We start from the raw sequence: 19,613 nt of genomic DNA, 5'->3' as shown, positions 1-19,613 counted from the left end.
ATCTTTAGTGTTTTACCTGTCTCTTTCTTTACGATTTAATTCAAATATAGGTCATTTACTCATTTGCCTTTTTAATGCTAAATTTGCTTGTCATATCTTTAACAACAAGGACCCTGGAATTACTTAAGGAATGAGAGTAGTACCCACAGCAGATTCTGAGTTATGCCCCAGACTGTGGGATCATAAGGCTACTCTTGTTTGTGACTGGAGCCTACTCTCAGTAAGTTCACTTTTGTTACAGTTGAACTTCCCATCAGTACCATTCCTTGGGAATCTGAAAACTGGCATTTTGTGTGTTACACACAGCTTTTCTTTGTTACCATTTTTGGAAGCTTTAGTTAAGGCAATTTATTAGGGTTGAGTTCCTTACCAACTAGAATGCTGCTGGAAATTTCCTTAGAAAATTTGGGGGGGGGGGCGGAATTCAGTTTAGAGAAAAGCAGTGTTTGTTGTTGTTATTGTTTTTTTAAGTAGGCTTCATACCCAGCGTCTAGCCTGGCATAGGTCTTGAACTCATGACCTGGAGATCAAGACCTGAGCTGAGATCAACAGTCAGATACTTAACTGACTGAGCCACCCAGGCACCTGAAGGAAAGCACATGTTGAAAAATTTTATGCATATGTACATTTTTCAGGGAATGAATCCATACATATCCCTTTCCCCCCCAGAATTCCAAAGATGTGACTCACCCAGAAAATGTTAAGAACCACTGTTTAGATCATTAACTAACTATGCAACTGGCTAGCATACTGAGCACACAAAATGTGCTCAAACTTTGTTATTAGTATTGAGCACCTACTGTGTGCTGGGGCAAGAGTGGTGAAGAAATGGTAGGTATCAAATGGTATGGAAGAATTAGTTGGGTGCTGGGTCATGAATAAGGCAGAGGCATGATTTTTTCTAGGGCATGGCAGATACAAAAAGCTGAAGAGTGATGCAAACTAACTGATATTTAAAAAAAATTCAGTTCTGGCTACTTTGTGGAGAACAGATTTGGGTAGGGAGGGGGAGAGATAAGAATAGAAGCAGGGAGAACTGTTGAGTGGCTTCTGAAGTAGTTTGGGAGAGAATTTGTGGTTCCTTGGCTAGTTGATTTGGTTTCATGGTACATTTTGGAGATGGAAACTACTGGACTTACTGATGGATTGTAATGGAAGGGTGAAGGAAAGGGAGACATGAAGGATAGATAACATCTGGATTTTGGTTTGAGACCTGGGGTTCATGGTGGTTCTATTTCTTGAGGTGGGATGGTTTTGAATGTATTAGACTTAAGATTTCACACATGTAAATAGAGACAGATGTCAGGAGTTATTAGAGCTCTGACAGAGGAGTTTGTTAAGTAGACCTCCTAGCTATACCTCTGAAGTTCTGGGAAACATTAGGACTGGAAATATAAATATGGAGTTGTTGACATATAAATGATGGTAAAGACGGTGGGGCTAGTCTCCTTAGGAGACTTCAGGTAGAGTGAAGTCAGCCTCAGGTGGGACCTGTGTGGATGAGAATGAGGTAAGAGTCAGTAAGGTAGGAGAAAAAATCAGCAGCATAGTGGTTTTATAGAAGCTGGAAGTGGATTTTTTCAAGGAGAGTGGTCAGTGTGTAAGTGCTGCAGAGAGGTCACCTAATAGACAACAGAGAAGTGACCGCTGGATTTAGCAACATAGGTGGTGATAGATGACTGTGACCACAGCACTTTCCATGTATGCAGGAGTACAAGCCTGATTTTCGTGGGTTAAGGAGAGAATGTGAGGGGAGGGGAGTGGAGATAGCGGGATAGACAACTGAAGAACTTTTGAAATGAAGGAGGAATAAGGAGGTAATGAGGTCATAGAAGAAATTTTTTCAAAGAAGGAGACATTCTAGAGAAGGCTTTCTTGCTGTTGAGGATGAGTCAGTAGAAAACATGGACATTAATTGTAGAAGAAAGATTATTCAAGATGGTATCTTTGACAAAGCAAGGGAAAAATGACATCCAGAGCTTTGCAGAGGAGTTTGTCTTTCTTGGGAGCAGGGACACTGCATTGGGGGAAAGTCTAAGAGTATAAGTGAATATATAGATGGGTTTGTTGATACTTATTTTTCCTAACCCCACTAAAATATTGCTCCCAGTTTACAGCCCAGAAAAGCCAAGTTGATGAAGGAGAATGATTTATTTGTATAATGTCATGGCCCAGTAGTATCAGTAGTTCTAGAACTCAGATTTCTAAACTTCCAGGAAGGTGTTCCAGTTTGTTATGTTCTTTGAGTCTGAAATGTTACAAAATGTAAATTAACATGTTTTCTGTCTTCTTGGCCCATCTGGGTGTTTTGTTCTAGGGACAGATCTGGAAGCATCTCTGTTAAGTTTTGAAAAACTTGACCGTGCCTCACCAGACCTTTGGCCAGAGCAATGTAAGTTTTTGATTTCTTGACATCAGAAGCAATACAGGAGAACCAGTGGTACTTTGAGAGAGATTTTTGAAGATTGGTTAAAAATTTGATTTTACTTCACAGGGAAGGGACTGAATTCTCTGATCTAATGTTAACAATAGCTTTTTGGTGGTTTAACTTTTTCAGGACTCAGTGTGACTCAGGAAATGATAGACAACCTTAAAAAAATTACGTCTTTCATAAGTTCAGACAATACAGAGATACATAAAGTATTTCTTCACTTTCTTCACTCTTATAAAATCACTATTAATAGTTTGGTACAAATCCTTTTGGCCTTGATAATGATTATATAGATAAATAAATACATTAAAAATTTTTTTATGTCTTTTTATATTTTATTTTGAGAGAGACAGAGAGTGAGGGGGTAGGGGCAGATCGAGAGAGAGGGTGACACAGAATCTGAAGCAGGCTCCACGCTCTGAGCTCTCAGCACAGAGCCTGATGCAGGGCTTGAACCCATGAGATGTAGGATCATAACAAGCCAAAGTCAGATGCTTAACTGACTGAGCCACCGAGGCGCCCCCAACAGTATTTTATTTTTAAGTGTCTGTTTTTATCTTTCTGTTTTCTAATGTGATTCTTCCTTTGAAGCGTTTAAATAGCAGTTGGATTGATAGAACAGCATACCTAAAAAGTAAATTTAAATTTTTTGGTAAAGGGTATTGTATTTCCCTGTCTTCTCCAGCTAATTTCTGATCCTTCCAAGTTCATTTGAAGCATTCTTTTCTTTTTTCTCTTTTTTTAACATTTATTTATTTTTGAGAGATAGAGACAAAGGACAAGCAGAGGAGGGGCAGAGAGGGGGTGACACAGAATCTGAAGCAGGCTCCAGGCTCTGAGCTGTCAGCACAGAGCCTGACATGGGGCTCGAATCCACGAACCATCAGATCATGACCTGAGCTGAAGTCAGGGCACCCAGGCGCCCCGAAGCATTATTTTCTTTGAGAAGCTTTCCTGTCCCCTCTCCTCAGTCAGATACAGATTTTTTTTCTTTCTTTTCTTTTCTTTCTTTCTCTCTCTCTTTTTTTTTTTTTTTTTTTGTCTTCCCATAGCACTTGGTATCTTTTTTGGAGCACTTAAAAAATAGTTCCTAAGTTTTTCTCCTTTTCCTGACTATAAACTCCTTGAAGACAAGGCTGTTTTCTTTTTATTATTTGGATCCTCTGTGTCTGGGGCAATCAAATATTTATTGAGTAAATAATGTGTTTTATCTTTTCAGTACCAGGTGTTGCTGAATTTGCAGCTTCCTTTAAAAGTGTAAGTAATATTTCACGTACCTAGTGAAGTTCATCCAGTGGTTTACTCCTTAGTAAAAGCTTAAATATCTATTTCTTTATTTTCAAGAAAAATGTCATAGGCTTCAAATCAGTTTGTAACTACAGGCCTGGACATCTGTTTATATTATCATCATGTTGATAATAACATCTTCCTCTGTCCAAAAGCTCCATTTTGGCATTTTGACCTTTGTCTATTAGCTACTTTTCTCAGCTTGAAAGCTTTTAAGGTAAGACAGTTGAAATATTTAATGTAACACTAGTATTCTTTTGGCCTAAACCATGACTTTGAAGCTTTTCTCTATTGTTTATGAGATGCATTATGACCTTAACTTATTCTTCTTACAGGAATTTGAAATTTCTCAATAGCTCATCAGAAAGCAAAGTAAAATATCCATTAGAGCTATAACTTTCCTACTTTCAGGGCAGGAGGCCCTGAAACGGTATCTTTTTTTGTATTGGTAGTGTGCCAGTATGTTTTTGAAGTTAAATAAATGGTACATTAGAATCTCCCAAAACCAGGAGCAAACTTTACACACTGTATGTTAGCCAATTTGACAATATATTAATAAATAAATGTATCCAGAGTTCGAAAAAAACATACATTGTAATGTCTGTTGGTCTGTTCTCTTCACTGGACCCTTTCCCCACCTCTGATACTCTGCATCAGTGCATCTGGAGTGTGTCCACATCATCTCTGTTTTTTTGTTATGTAGATTATTCTCATATGCAGGTAGGCCTGAAAACTGTTTCCGAAAGTTATCCCAAGAATTGGCTCTCTTTCATATTTTGTAAGTTTGCTTTTCATAAATGAGAAGATAAAAGTTCTAAAGTTTTCTAAAATGTTATAGTAAAATGAAATTTGAAGTGATGATCATTATTGTCTTCTCACAAATAGAGGACTACTTCTTTAAGTAGTCCTTTTAACATTTAAAAAAATTTTTTAATCTTTATTTTTGTAAGAGAAAAAGAGAGACAAAGCGTGAGCCTGGGAGGGGCAGAGAGAGAAGGAGACATAGAATCCGAAGCAGGCTCTGAGCTGTCAGCACAGAGCCCATCGCGAGGCTCAAACTCATGAATCATGAGTTCATGATCTGAGCTGAAGTCGGGAGCTTAACCTACTAAGCCACCCAGGCGCCCCTCTCTTTAAAATTTAATTCAAGTATAGTTGACACATAATATATTAGTTCAGGTGTACAACATAGTGAATCAACAATTACATATATTACATTGTCATTGACTATATTCCTTATGCTGTACTTTTCATTTCTCTGACTTACTTACTTTATAACTGAAAGTTTGTATCCCTTAATCCCTTTCACCTATTTTGCCTACTCCTCTCCCAACACAACCACCAGTTTGTCCTCTGTATTCATGAGTTTCATAAGTCTGTTTCCTTTTTTTTTTTGCTTACTCATTTATTTTTTTTTAAGCTTATATCTGTTTTGTGAGAGAGATCATGTGAGTACGAGTGGAGGAGGGGCAGAGAGAGGGAGAGAGAATTCCAAGTAGGTTCAGTGCACTATCAGTGCCTAGCCAAACATGGGGCTTGAACTCATGGCTGTAAGATCATGACCTGAGCCAAAATTAAGAGTCAGACACATAACCAACTGAGCCACTCAAGCACCCCCTTGTTTTTTGTTTTTGTTTTTGTTTTTAGATTCCATATATAAGTGAAATCATGTGGTGTTTGTCATTTGCCTTTCTCTGACTTATTTCACTTAGCATGATGCCTTCTAGATCCATTCATGTTGTTATGAATGGCAAGATTTAATTATTTTTATGACTGAGTAATATTCCTGAGTGTGTGTATGTATGTGTGTATGTGCGTGTGCATGAGTGTACGTGTGTGTGTGAGAGAGAGAGAGAGAGAGAGAGAGAGAGAGCGCGCGCCATTGTTCTTTGAATCTTTTCTGCCAGAAAATTTTACTTGCTGATTGTCTCAAGCGGTTCAGTTGGAATCTTTTACCAGAACTGGATTTCAAGTAATTTCTTTCATTGCTTTACTAACCTCTTATGCATGAAACAGTAACAGTGGTAGATCTTTCTTTTTTTATGTTTATTTATTTATTTTGACAAAGAGATCGGTGGGGGGTGGGGGGGAGGAGCAGAGGGAGAGGGAGAGAAAATTCCAAGGAGGCTCCACACTGTGAGCGTAGAGCATGACATGGGCTTAATCTCATGTACCGTGACATCATGAACTGAACCCAAATCAACAGTCAGACACTTAAATGATAGAGCCACCCAGGGCCCCCCAGACCTTTCTAAGACAATTTCTCTGAGACCAGTTATAAAGATGAGCAGTATTATTTTGTTTTTGTTTTTGGGTTTTTTAAATGTTTTTTTTTTTTTTTTTAATTTATTTTTGAGAGACAGAAAGAGACAGTGCGAGCAGGGGAGGGTCGGAGAGAGAGGGAGATACAGAATCTGAAGCAGGCTCCAGGCTCTGAGCTAGCTTTTAGCAGAGCCGGACGCGGGGCTCAGACCCACAAACTTGTGAGATCATGACCTGAGCCGAAGTCAGACACTTAACCGACTGAGCCACCCAGGCGCCCCGAGCAGTATTATTTTGTAAAGGGACTCTTTGTAAGCCATATCTGAACCTAGAGAAATCTGAGTTTTTGAAATTATAATTTGCCAGTTGTTTTGAACAATTTGAAGGCTGTATGACAGGCTACTTTTCTTATAAGAAGGAAGATTATGATCTCTTTACATTTTGTATGCACTGAGTGGATATATTCTTACATTTTGACAGCCTATTACTAGTTCTCCACCCAAATGGATGGCTGAAATAGAACGGGATGACATTGACATGTTAAAAGGTAAGCAGTGCTGGTGACCTGTAACCTTCAACCTGACGTTTATTCTCTTCCACAAACCACCTTTCCAATTTTTCTCTCACTGTTCTCTTACAAGTATTCTCTGCTGCAGCCAGACCACCTGCTTAACCAAGCTGATACATGGTTCTTCATTTCTGAATGCTTGCCTCTGTTTATCCATATGTATAAATCCCTTCAATTCAGAACCAGTCATAATGATTTCTGCTGCTGCTAAATTCCTTTAATATTAACTTTATTTTGTATAATGCTACAATCAACAAAGGCTTTCACATAAAAATTTCCTACTCAATTCTCAAACAGGTCCTGTGGGTTAGGTATGATGATGTCTAAGGTTCAGAGGTTAACTTAACCAAGATTTATTAGAATTAAATGTTAAACTGATCTTTTAAGTCTAGCCCTTTACCATTCTAACACAAGTGCCTTACACAGGATTTACTGCTATATATTGTCAGTACTATTAATTGATAACTCTTAGTGAGTTAAGACCTGTCTTTTAGTTGTTTCTATCCCATCAATTTCTCCCATAAAGAATACTATAAGTAGTGAAGTGAATATTGTTTTTTTGATAAATGACTTGGAACTCAACCACAAAGTGGAAATTTAAATTAAAAAACATTAATTTTCCTTGATTTTGCTCTACTTTATTTAATTTTTATCATCCTTCTAGTGATAAGATTCATGATGGTTGTGAAGTAATAGACTGAAATTAAGGTAAAAATCTTGAGCTATTTAAAAGCTGAACAGATCATGAAAGTCTCCTTATGCCAGATATGGGTAATGAGTGTGGCATGATAAGTGAGAGAAAATAACACCTTTATTTGATTTCAATGGTAATTCATTGTTCTGCACAAAATGCTTAAATGCAGGTCCCCTCCTCCAGCCATGGAAAAATTAAGTCTCAAGGGCATCTTGGGTTCATTGTTGTAATGTTCCAAACAGACATTTGTATAAAGTCCCATCGATATGTATTTCCTAAGGAAACTTTACATTTTTAATAAGGGATTATAGCATCATGTTCCATGCAAATTGACCTGTGTTAAACATAAAAGGAATTGTGTGCTATTTAAATGAAAATCTGGTGAACTAAGTTATTTTAAGTATACTGTCTTTTTATCTAGTAAACTTAAAAAATTGGTAGGACTTTGATTTGAAGGTAGAGTTTGAATTAATGTTTAGTCCCTGTTTACTAACTTAGGGAAATGGGGAAGAGTAACTGTTTTGTTGCTATTTTATTGTTATTTGGAATAATGAGGACTTATAATGATGGTGGAGACAGTGTCCATTTTGCAAGACAAATATCTGTGAGGCATTCTCAATGCCGTGTCGTATCACAAGGTTTCATATTTTAATGGTGTGTTTATGTGATGGGTAAAATGAAAGTTATAAAAAGATCTTTAGAATAAAATATAACATTATGTTTGTATGCTATTTTCTCATTAAATGAGTAAGTTCATCTGAAGCATTTTGTAACAGTAGTAAAAATTCACTGATTTGTGTGTGTGTGTGTGTGTGTGTGTGTGTGTGTGTGTGTGTAGAAGGAGAATGATTGGATAAGGAGAGATCGTTTTCTACTTATTAGATAAGCATTAAGCTTGAAAAGTTTTATAACATGAATTTCCAATCTGAATGGATTGTCACTAGAGAACAGTAGAAAGAAATGGTATTGAAATAAATTATTCTGTTTCAGAACTAGGGAGCCTCACCACAGCTAATTTGATGGAGAAGGTACGAGGCCTACAGAACTTGGCCTATCAGCTGGGGCTAGATGAGTGTGAGTACCCATACAATCCCATGTATTCAGGGTTGCAGGTTGTATATTGCATGACAAGTTTGGCTGTAACTCAGAAAGTATCTTTATTAGGTATTCTGAAGGTAAGGAGTCACTATAATCTAGTGCGCTAGATTAATTTTATGGTATGATACACTGGAGTAATTATGGAGTTTACTCAATAACAAGTTATTTTTCTCTACACTTGAGAAAAGTATAAATACTTTCAGTTTAAAGCTATACAATATCAAATCAAACTAGCTAAAGCAAAAGAGGGACTTTATTAGTTTGAATAATTCAAAATTTCAAGAGTAGAAATAGCTTTCAGGGCATCTAGATCTTTGACTTTTAATGGTGTCATTGGGATGTACTCTTGTTCTTGGCTTTTGTTTTGCAGTTCAAGGCTTTTGCATTAGCCTTATTCTTTGAAGTAGCACTGGGCAGGGTGGCCAAAAGGAGCTCCAGTTTATATGTCTTTAAATCTTGTAATCTCAAAATAAAGAACGTTTTTTATGAACATTCCAAAAGAAAAATCCTAGGAAGGACTCAGACTGCACCGTCTTGACTCATTTTAGAACCACTCCTTTAGCCAGTTAGCATGAAACACCCTGATGGGTCAGGCTTGGATCCTGATTACACAGACACAATTTAGAGGGGTTAGTCTGACTCAGATCACATTGAATGGGAAGAAAGATTGGTTCCCCAAAGGAAAGCCCATATAGCTTATATTTCTTCCCATACTGCATTCATTATAAAACTGGGAAAGAAATTGTAGAATTTCTTATTTTTAAGTGAAAGAAACTCAACATAATACTTTGTTCTCAATGGGTACTTCCTGAGACCTTCCTGAATCCACAGTTGTGAGAAGCTACAGTAGTTTATAATTTTCCTCAAACATGCAAATTTTGTACTGATTGGAACAGTCCCAAAAACAGTTTCATAAATTTTTTCTTATTTATAGACCATATAGAGGATTTGTTCCCATTGTTGATTGAAATGAGTGCCAAATTCAATATTTCACTTTAAAATTTAATTTAAAACTTATTTATTTATTAATAATAAGTGAGGGGAGGAAGAGAGAGAGAGAGGAGAGAGAGAATCCCAAGCAGATTCCATGTTGTAGCACAGAGCCCAACTTAGGGCTCTATCTCATTAACCATGAGGTCATGACTTGAGCCAAAATTAGGAGTTGGCATTCAGTCATTTGAGCCACTCAGGCACCTGTAAAACTTCTAAGTTTTGACTAATAGTCATCACTTCCTAGGCCTCTTTATCTTTTCTATATTACCATCACTGTCATCAACAGTTGGCTTTCTTTTACCAAGAAAACATTTTAATCACTTCATGAATCAAGAAGCAGGAAACAAACTGCTTTCAAATATGGTTGGTAGGTGGTCTAGGTTTTCTCATTGTTATCTAACTTAACTCTGTGTTACTCATCATTTATTTCTCATGGTTAAAATTTATGTCTTGGCAAAATTATTATTTACCACGTATATCATGGACTTCCAGGGTTTGTAATACATGAATGCAAGCTTGGTATCATATAGAAGATTCTTTTACTAGCTCTGGATAGTAAATGCTATATAATAATCCTTTATCTCAAAGTGCTGAGTGGCTCAGTCGATTAAACATCCGACTCTTAGTTTTGGCTCAGACCATGATCTCACAATTGCATGAGTTTGAGTACCACATCGGGCTCTGTGCTGACAGTGCAGAGACTGCTTGGGATTCTCTCTCTCCTTTTCTCTCTGCCCCTCTCCCCTCAATGCTCGCTCACTCTCTCTCTCTCAAAAATAAATAAATAAACTTTACAAAAAGATCCTCTCTCCCTCTGCCCCTCTCCCTTGCTCATGCTCTCTAAATAAAACGTAATCCTCTATCTCTCTGTGTCAGTTTTTCAATGAAGTTTTATGCTTGTTATGTCAAGAAGACGCTATGTTGTCAAATGTATTTATTAGCATATTATCTCTAGCTAGTTGTAGTTGAAATTGCTGTATTTCTTCTGATTAGCTTTTCTGCTTTCCTACTGAGAAGGATAATATATTCCCCATTTTTAAAAAATGTTCTTTATTTATTTTGAGAAAGAGAGAGCACTCATGCATGAGCAGCAGAGGTGAGGCCGAGAGAGGGAGAGAGAGAATCCCAAGCAGCCTCCACATAAGAGCAAAGTCTTATGTGGACCTCTATCCCATGAATCTCAAGGTCATGACCTGAGCTGAAATAAAAATTAGTTGGATGCTTAACCAACTGAGCCACAAAGTAGAAAAAAGAATAATGACTTCATGTTCCTAAGACCTAGCTTCAATAGTCCATATAGGGCCAATGTTTCACTTATACAATCTCCCATAATTATTTTTTATTTTTTATTTTATAATAGTTTATTGTCAAATTGGTTTCCATATAACACCCAGTGCTTCTCCCCACAATTATTTTAAAGCAAATCTCAGGTATCCTAGTACCCCATCACCCAGTAACTTCATCTATAATTCCAAAAAACAAAGTCTATTTCCCTCTTCCCTAACGTTTTAAAATATAAGCACCATTCCATTACTATGCCTAAAAATTTTTTAACAAACTGTTGTCAAATAGCTAATCAGGATTTGGATTTCCCTTGTTGGTTTATAATTGTCTTTATCAATTGTTGGTTTATTTGAATCAGTCCCTAAATAAGGTTCATGTACTGTATTTGTATTTGATTGATATGTCCTTCAAGTCTCTCCTAATCTGTCATAGTACCACCTCCCTTTTATTTTCCCTTATCATTTGTTAAAACAAGTTATTTGTTGTGTAGAATTTTCTACATTCTGGATTTTGTTGTTTATATTCCTATGGTAGTGTTTAATATGTTCATTTATTCCTTTTTTATTCTCTGGTAGTTAGATATAGAAGCCTGCATAAATATAGCTTGAACTTTTAATTGTTATTTTGGCAAGAGTATTTCATAAATGGTATTGTATCCATCCATCAGAAGGTACATCATGTCTGCCTATCTCTGTTGGTGATGTTAAAATTAATTAGTTGATAAAAGCATTATTAACCTGTTCTATTATTCGTTGTAAAATTCTCCATCAGCCTTACAGCAGATTTTTAGTAGCCTTTGATAACTGCCTCATTCTTCTGTTTTATTATAGGTTGTCAAATGGTGATAGTCTGATTCTGTCGCTTTTTTTGTTATTATCTAGAAGTCTTCTATAAATGACTTTATTTTATTAACTATTTATTACCACCTTGAAAACTGTAAAATCAGTTAAGTTTATTTTAATGGCTTTCCACAGAATGAGAGATTTGGTGTGGTTTTAGTTTTTGATCCATGTAGTTAAGAATATTAGTATTAGGTGTTTGTATTTCTAAAATTTAAGACTCTAGAGTTAGAGATTTGCATTCATCCAACATAGCCTCCTTAAGCACTGAATCAACATTCCAAAACAGAAATGCTAATTTCTGTCATATGAGTCCCATGAGCACAACTGAGATTTTTCAGAATTTTTTTCTGGTTCAAAATTCAGCCTTATTTCAGTTTCTGTATCAGTGCTTTGCAACTCATTGTCATCTTCTCTGATCACAACAAATTAACTGACATACAAGAAATAGTTTTAAAATTTAGAATTAATTGGAAAGATTTATATTGATATGTATTGGACTTCTTGGTATAGTCAATCTTTGTTTTATCATATATGGTGTATTTGCATAAAAACAAGATCTTTTTTTGTCCTTACAGATTATTCATCTACTCTAGGGGTTGACATTTACTTGACACCCTAATCTGGTGTTTCGATGTCTCAATCCTCTTTCCTGCATTAATTGAGAGGATGACATGGATGAAAAATAAGCAGTAGGAACTGATGAATCCCCAAGGACCAGTGATCCTGTTTTCATGCAAATATCTGCACTGATAAAGATGATGGAAAGAAAAAAAATGCAAAAAATGTTTGTCCTCAAAACGTGATTGTTTGTCACTTCCCTAGGGCATTATTAAATGTTAGTATAGAAATAATATGTACCTTCTAGGGTTGATAGTAACGAGATCGTGTCTTTTGGAAGATGAACCTTGCCCTTTGATTCTGTATGTGATTATGTCTCAGATAACCTTTTTGGTATGGAGATTTTGGAGTGCAGTAATTTTTTGTATAAGCATTTATAGCTTGTCATGATTGAGGTTCCTTGGCTTGCTTTGAGCCATTAATTTATATGAAATTCTCATGGAATATATAGAACTATGAAAAATCGTAAGCTATCTTACCATAAAAAGAATTTCATTTCTCTGACTTCTTTCTGAGTTCAGTGTCCCTCTTGTTTGGCGGGTGTTATTGCAGTCACCTAACCAGTCTTCCTACCTCTCAACCACCACATTCCAGGCCATCTTGTTTACTCTTCTTAGATTAATTTTTCTAAAGTATCATTTGCTTCTTTTGTCTTTTGCTCATTAGTCATTAGTAGTCCTTTACTGACCATGCAGTCAAATTCATACTCTAGAATGGCATTCAAAATCCTCTTCACTCTGGTCCTAGCTGAATGTCTAGTTTTCTTACTTCTTCCCTACCACTACCAAAACACCATACCCTGTTCCTGTTTGAAATAGTCACTCTTTCTGAAACAGTTGCCTATCAATTCTATCCATGCTATTCCTTTTTCTCAGAAAGCTCTCCCTCACCTATTTCTAATATTAGAACTTTTATTCATCCTTCACTGTTTAGTCCCAAGTTTACCCCTTTCATTAACCTTTTCTTTTCTTCCTGATCTGGAAAGTGAACTCTCTTTCCTGGCCTCCTAAATTGCTCCTTAAGCAGTTCATTTGTTTAATTTGTATCGTACTTCTACCACTTTGGGAGATTTTTCGTACTTGTTTTATCCCTTGGATTGATTATAACTTTTTTAGGTAACAATCATAATTTGAGCTTTCTTTCTAATCTATAGAGTACCTGGCATGTAGTAAACATGCATGTATTTGTTCAGTAAAGTATTTGCATAGTAAAGTGTGAATTTGCTGATTGAGTGGATGATAACTGCTGATGACTTCAGGTGAAATGGTGGAATTTCTCTAATGAAATCCATTGACCTAAAACTAAAAAGGTGGAAGTTTCTGGAATTTTTTTTTCTGGATAGTTAGAATTTTAGTGATGAGAAGTAGCATTTGAAGGTCTTGTAATGTCTGGAATCTTTCCTATAATGGCTGGATGATCAACCACATGTAGTAAAAATAAGATGAAGCTTATTGGTGATGATTTGGTTTTATCTTCTGCTTGAACTTTCCTTCATCACTATTGTAATCTGGACGTAATCCTGATTTAGTCTTTTCAACAGTCCATTGCTTGCTTTATTCCTAAGACCAGTGGAACTAGGGGTGCCTGGCTGGCTCAGTTGGTAATGCATGCAACTCTTGATCTTGGGGTTGTAAATTTGAGCCCCATATTTGGTTATAGAAATTACTTAAAAATGAAATCTTAAAAAACAACAATAACAAACCACGGGAACTATTGTGAATCTTACTGAAAACTGATTCTCAACACGTTTTACCCTTAAAAAAATTTTGTCTCTTATCTCTGAAGGCTAGAATTCTTTTAGTAGTTCATGTAGATGAGCTAATTAATGGCTATATTCAAACTATTTTTAAATAGAATGTGAAAATTGGTAATGTAATTCACATTATACAATTCACTTATTTGTAGTGTACAATTCAGTGGTTTTTAGTATGTTTAGAATTGCGCATCTATCACCACATTTGATCTCCAAAAAGAAACCCTGTACCCATTAGCAGTCATTCCTTATTTACCCCTTTGGCCCACAGGTCTAAGCCACTGCTAATTTGCTCTCTGTCTATGAATTTTCCTATTCTGGATGTTTCAGATAAATGGAATAATACAATATGTGGTCTTTGTGAATAATTTATATCACTGTTTTCAGTGTTTATGCTGTAGCATGGATCAGCACTTAATTTCTTTTTATGGTCAAACAATACTCCATTTATAGATATATTTGTCCGCCAGTTATCCACATTATACTTATCTTTCACTTGATGGACATTTGGATTTTTTCTATTTGACTAGTATGAATAATGCTGCTATAAACATTTACTTACAAGTTTTTGTGTGGATTTACCTTTTTGTTCTCTTGGGCTTATAACTAGAAGTGGAATTTCTGAGTCACGTGATCACTCTATATCTGACATTTTGAGGAAGTGTCATGCTGTTTTCCATAGTGGCTGTACCATTTTACATTCCCACCAGCAGTGTAGGAGGGTTCCAGTTTCTCTATATGATTGCTAGAACGTGTTTTTGTCTTCAAAAAATTATCATGCATCCTACCAGATGTGAAGTGGTATCTCACATTGTTTAGATTTACATTTGAGTAAAAGCTAATGATATTGAGCATGTTTTCATGTACTTAGTGACCAGCTGTATAGCTTTTTTCAGAGAACTGTTTATTTAAATCCTTTACCCATTTTTATTTGTTTTTATTTACTTATTTTTTTAAGTTTACTTATTTAGTTTGAGAGAGCGTGAGATAAACTGTGAGATCATGGCCAGAGCTGAAACCAAGAGTCAGATGTTTAACCGACTGAGCCACCCAGGTGCCCCTAGACCCTTTACCCATTTGTAAATTGGATTATTTGAGTATTTATTACTGAGTTGAAGAGGGCTTTTTTTTTTTTAAATGTTTATCTTGAGAGAGAGTAGAGAGTGAGCAGAGGAAGAAGGGCAGAGAGGGAGACAGAATTCCAAGTAGGCTCCACACTGTCAGCACAGAGCCTGATGCAGGGCTTGAACTCAGGAACCGTGAGATCATGACTTGAGCCGCTATCAGGAGTTGAATGCTTAACCATCTAAGCCACCCAGGTGCCCCAAGAGTCTTTATATAGTCGAAAACAGGTCACTTATCATGTATATGATTTGCAGAAGTTCTCTCCCATTTTGTGTTGTCTTTTTACTTTCTTGATGATGTCCTTTGAAGCACAAAATTTTTAAATTTTGTTTGTCTGGTTTATCTGTTTTTGTTGTTGTCCCTTGTATTTTGGTTTCATACGTAAGAAACCATTGCCTAATCCAGTGTTGTGAAGATTTATGCCTGTGTTTTTTCCTAAGAGTTTTATAGTTTTAACTCTTACATTTAGGTGTTTGATCCCTTTTAAGTTATTTTTAGTATATTTAGTATATGGTGTGAGGTAGGGATCCAAATTCATTGTTTTGTATTTGGATATCTAGTTGTTTCAAACATCATTTGTTGAAAAGATTATTCTTTTCCTATTGATTATCTTGGCATTTTTGTCAAAAATCAGTTGGCCATAAATGTGAGAGTTTATTTCTAAACTCTTTGTTCTGCTTCATTGATCTTATGTCTGTCTTTTAGCCACTACCCCATTGATTGGATTACTGTAGTAGGTTTTGAAATTGGGGTGTATAAGTTTTCCAACTTTGTTCTTTTTCAAGAATGTTTTGGATATTCTGAGTCTCTTGAATTTCTATGGGAATTTTAACTTGTTGCAAATAAGTCAGCTGGGAATTTGATGGAGAGTGCATTGAATCTGTAGATTAGTTTGGAGAGTATTCCCATCTTCATAATACTAAGATGATTCCTAAGTTAGTATGTCTTTCTCTTTACTTAGGTCTTTAATTTCTTTCAGTATTTTGTAGTTTTTGAAATATAAGTTTTACATGTTATTTGTTAATGCTTAAGTATTGTTATTTTTTTGATGTTACAAATGTTACTGTCTTTTTTTTAAGTTTATTTCATTATTTATTTACTTATCTCTGTACTCCAACTTGGGGCTTGAACTCATGACCCCAAGATCAAGAGTGTGTACTTGTCCAACTGAGCCATCTAGGTGCTCCAATGTTATTGTCTTCTTAATTTCATTTTCATTTCATTTTAATTTTCATTTGCTCATTAGTGTTTTATATTTCCAACTTTTTATTTAAATTCCAGTAAACATACAGTGTAATATTAATTTCAAGTGTAGAATTTAGTAATTCATTACTCAAATACAACACTTGTTGCTCATCGCAAGTGCCCTCCTTAATACCCCATCACCTATTTAACCCATTCCCCCCCCCCCACACACATACCTCCCCTCCAGCAACCCTGTAGGGGTTGTTCTTTATAGTTAAGAGTCTGTTTCTTGGTTTGCCTCTCTCTTTTTCCCCCCTATGTTAATTTGTTTTGTTTCTAAAGCTCATTTGGTACTTTAGAGAAATACAGTTGACCTTTGAATAATGGAGCTTGGGTTGTCAAACCTCTGTGCATTTGAAAATCTCTGTATAACTTTGACTCCCCCAAAACTTAACTACTATTTGCCTACTGTTGACCAGAAGCCTAACTCTTGAGATAAAGTCAGTTAACTCATATTTTTATGCTATCTGTCTTATATACTGTATTCTACAATAAAGTAAGTTAGAAAAAAGAAAATACTAAGAAAATCATAAGGAAAAGAACAAAGGTACAAAGGTAGTATCAAAAAAAACTTCTGCTTCCAAGCTATCCTGTGGTATAGTAGACTTCTCTATTGTCGAGGCATATTATCTTTTAAAAAATGACCATTTATATCTGGAAATTGTTTCCCATCTCGATAAAATTCTTAAAGGATAGTTAGCTCTGTTCTTTAAAAAAAAAAATTTTTTTTTAATGCTTATTTATTTTTGAGAGAGACAGAGACAGAGTGCTAGTGGGAGAGGGTCAGAGAGAGGAAGAGACCCAGAATCTGAAGCAGGCTCCAGGCTCTGAGCTGTCAGCACAGCCTGCGAACTCACGGACAAGATCCTGAGCCGAAGTCAGACGCTTAACTGACTGAGCCATCCAGGTTTTTAATTTTAATCTGAAGGAAGAGAAGGAGAGCAAAATGGGGTCTCTTAAGTCCTAGATATTTTTCTTTGTGACCTAATAGCAGAGATATTTGTCTGGCTTACTTTATAAGACCTGTTCGGTCTCCCTCTATAATAGAAGATAAATTAACAGCAGTTGATGCATTGAGGAGGAAAATTGTCTTGCCTTTAACCTCTAGATGGCAGCATGAGTCCTACTGTACTGCCAGCTTTTCCTCTACCCGTATCTCTTGAGCTGGGTTTCTGATTGATATAAGTAAAAAATTCGGTGAGTTTACCAGAATATTTGCATAACTTTTGTTGATGCCTTGCTTGGTTTTTTAGGTTTTTGTTTTTTCTTTTTATCTCCCCAGTTTTTAAATCCCTTTTTAAAGCAATATATACTTCTGATGCTCAGTCCTGTAGGTTTTCTATCATCAGAAAGAATATTTTGCTTTTGATTAAGGAGATTGGTAGGAAAAAAATTCTAAAAATATGGTGGTTTAATACAGTAGCTTTTTTACCAGGACATAAGCCCTCTCAGGATAGGCTCAGTTCTCTCATGTCAGCTTCTCTTGTTCCATCCTTTGAACCTGCAGGTGACTGTGTGATCCTAGATAATGCCTTATTAAGTCAAAGTGGGAATACTGGCTAAAATTGATGAAATGAACTTGGACTCCTTAGTTGTTTTTTATGAAGAATTTAATTGTTTTAAAATAAAACTTTCAAATATTTAGCCATTTTGAGTGATAAGATAATTTCAAAACAATGACGTATTCAGCAACTGTTTGAGTGGCAACTTCGAGCAAGACTCTGTAGGGGATGTGAAGATGAATAAGACATAATTACTGCCCTTGTACAGATTAAAATCTAGTAGGAAAGGGAGATAAGACAATTAAGTAAACGATTCTTATAGACGGTAGAGGAGATAAGCTCCATAAGAGTACAAAACCTATGGGGGAGGGGAGAAGAGGGCAATTGCGTTAGATTGTTACAGGAATGGCAGATATGTTTTATTTCATACGTTAACATGGATTGGCCTGTAGGGATTCTCGAGGGCCAGAGAATTAAGGATTTTGGGAAGGAGCCTGGAGTCAGAGAGGTCAGTTAGTGTTGTCTGCTGTGGACAAGGGGAAGGGGTTTGGTAGTATTTGCAATTTCTGGATCATTAAAAATAGACCTTAAAGAACACATAGGAGCTTGTTAGGCAGGAGTGAGAAGGGACCATATTCCAGGTGGAGTGAATATTCAGAGTGAAACAGAGTTTGAGGAGCAGCTTTGCTCAGGGGATGGTGGGAGTGATCTAATCTGGTTCTTAAGCCCAGGTTACGTCATGGTCCTTAAGAACTAAGACAGGGGAGCCTGGGTGACTCAGTCGGTTGGGTGTCTGACTTCAGCTCAGGCCATGATTTCATGGATTGTGAGCCCATGTCGGGCTCTGTGCTGACAGCTCAGAGCTTGGAGCCTGCTTCTGATTCTGTGCCTGCCTCTCTCTCTCTGCTCCGTCCCCACTCATCCTCTGTCTCTCTCTCCCTCTCAAAAATAAATAAACATTAAAAAAAAAAAAAGAACTAAGACACGGAGGAGATAGGGGCTGGATTGAGGAGGGCTTTGAATTCTAGGGGGTGAGGACTTACAGGTAATGGGAACATGTGAAATGTTCTTTAAAAGGTTATTTATTTTAGTGGCTATAATATTAACTGTTCATTATAGATGGTTTACAGAGACACTTAGCTAAAAGAGACTTTACCATAAATCTGTTACTGTAAAGAGAAGGAAGAAAGTAAAAACTATAGCCTCACTAAGAAAAAACCACTTTTTAACATTTTGATTTGTTTTTTGCCCCACTCTTTTCCCTCTGTGTGTGGATATTGTATATACATTTCTCTTGTGCCCATACACAGGCGTGCTTTTCAACATAACTGAGACTATCGTATATGTATATAGCTTTAGCCTGTGCATTTTTTTAACTTACTCTAGCTTAAGCATTTTTCTGTGTCATTAAAAATTCCACCACGGAAAGTTTCTGAGTAGGGAACTCACACAGTTAGGAGGTCTGGGTGCATAGGATGGAATGGAATGTAGAGACAGGAGGCTGGAAACTACTGTGGGAGTCCTGCAAGAAGGCTTGAGTGAATGGTGACAGTAAGAACGGTGAGAATGGAAAGAAGTACACTGGCAGTGGACGTTTCAGCTGTATCATTTCCAGCACGAGGTAACTCTCTGGACGGACCTTAGGGGGTAAGCTGAAGTTAGAGTCTACCGGGATGCTTTGAGCCTGACGAATTGTAGGGACTTCAGAAGGAGAGAGATCCAGCTAAAGAAAAACATCTCCTAACTTTTCCACATGTCCCTTATGAAGCAGGCACCTTAATATTTTTAGAAATAAGTAACACACCCATTTGTATAGGTGGATGTTTTTTTTTTTTTAGGTGGATGTTTTTAATAGAGTGACAGCAGTGCTCTTATCTAGTGCTATTTTACTCACTTAGCTTGCAATTCAGA

General features: G+C 36.4%; 1 protein-coding gene across 4 annotated transcripts in view; it reads left to right on the top strand.

Moving 5' to 3' along the window:
- LIN52 (lin-52 DREAM MuvB core complex component) overlaps nucleotides 1-19,613 on the top strand; it is a 107,257-nt gene that overhangs the window by 2,528 nt on the left and 85,116 nt on the right. The window contains exons 1-5 of one of the 4 annotated variants that reach the window (XM_029951018.1): nucleotides 1,814-1,941; nucleotides 2,318-2,392; nucleotides 3,651-3,688; nucleotides 6,461-6,527; nucleotides 8,233-8,316. In XM_029951018.1, the coding sequence (XP_029806878.1) occupies nucleotides 1,905-1,941; nucleotides 2,318-2,392; nucleotides 3,651-3,688; nucleotides 6,461-6,527; nucleotides 8,233-8,316 (301 nt within the window). In that variant the 5' untranslated portion in view covers nucleotides 1,814-1,904. Of the gene's footprint in view, nucleotides 1-1,813; nucleotides 1,942-2,317; nucleotides 2,393-3,650; nucleotides 3,689-6,460; nucleotides 6,528-8,232; nucleotides 8,317-19,613 lie in introns of those variants that run through there. The other 3 variants (XM_029951021.1, XM_029951020.1, XM_029951019.1) reach the window with 3 other exon arrangements.

This window comes from Suricata suricatta, chromosome 9, assembly GCF_006229205.1.
Source record: "Suricata suricatta isolate VVHF042 chromosome 9, meerkat_22Aug2017_6uvM2_HiC, whole genome shotgun sequence".
NCBI classification, from domain to species: domain Eukaryota; kingdom Metazoa; phylum Chordata; class Mammalia; order Carnivora; family Herpestidae; genus Suricata; species Suricata suricatta.
This window is presented reverse-complemented; position numbering and strand designations above follow the sequence as displayed.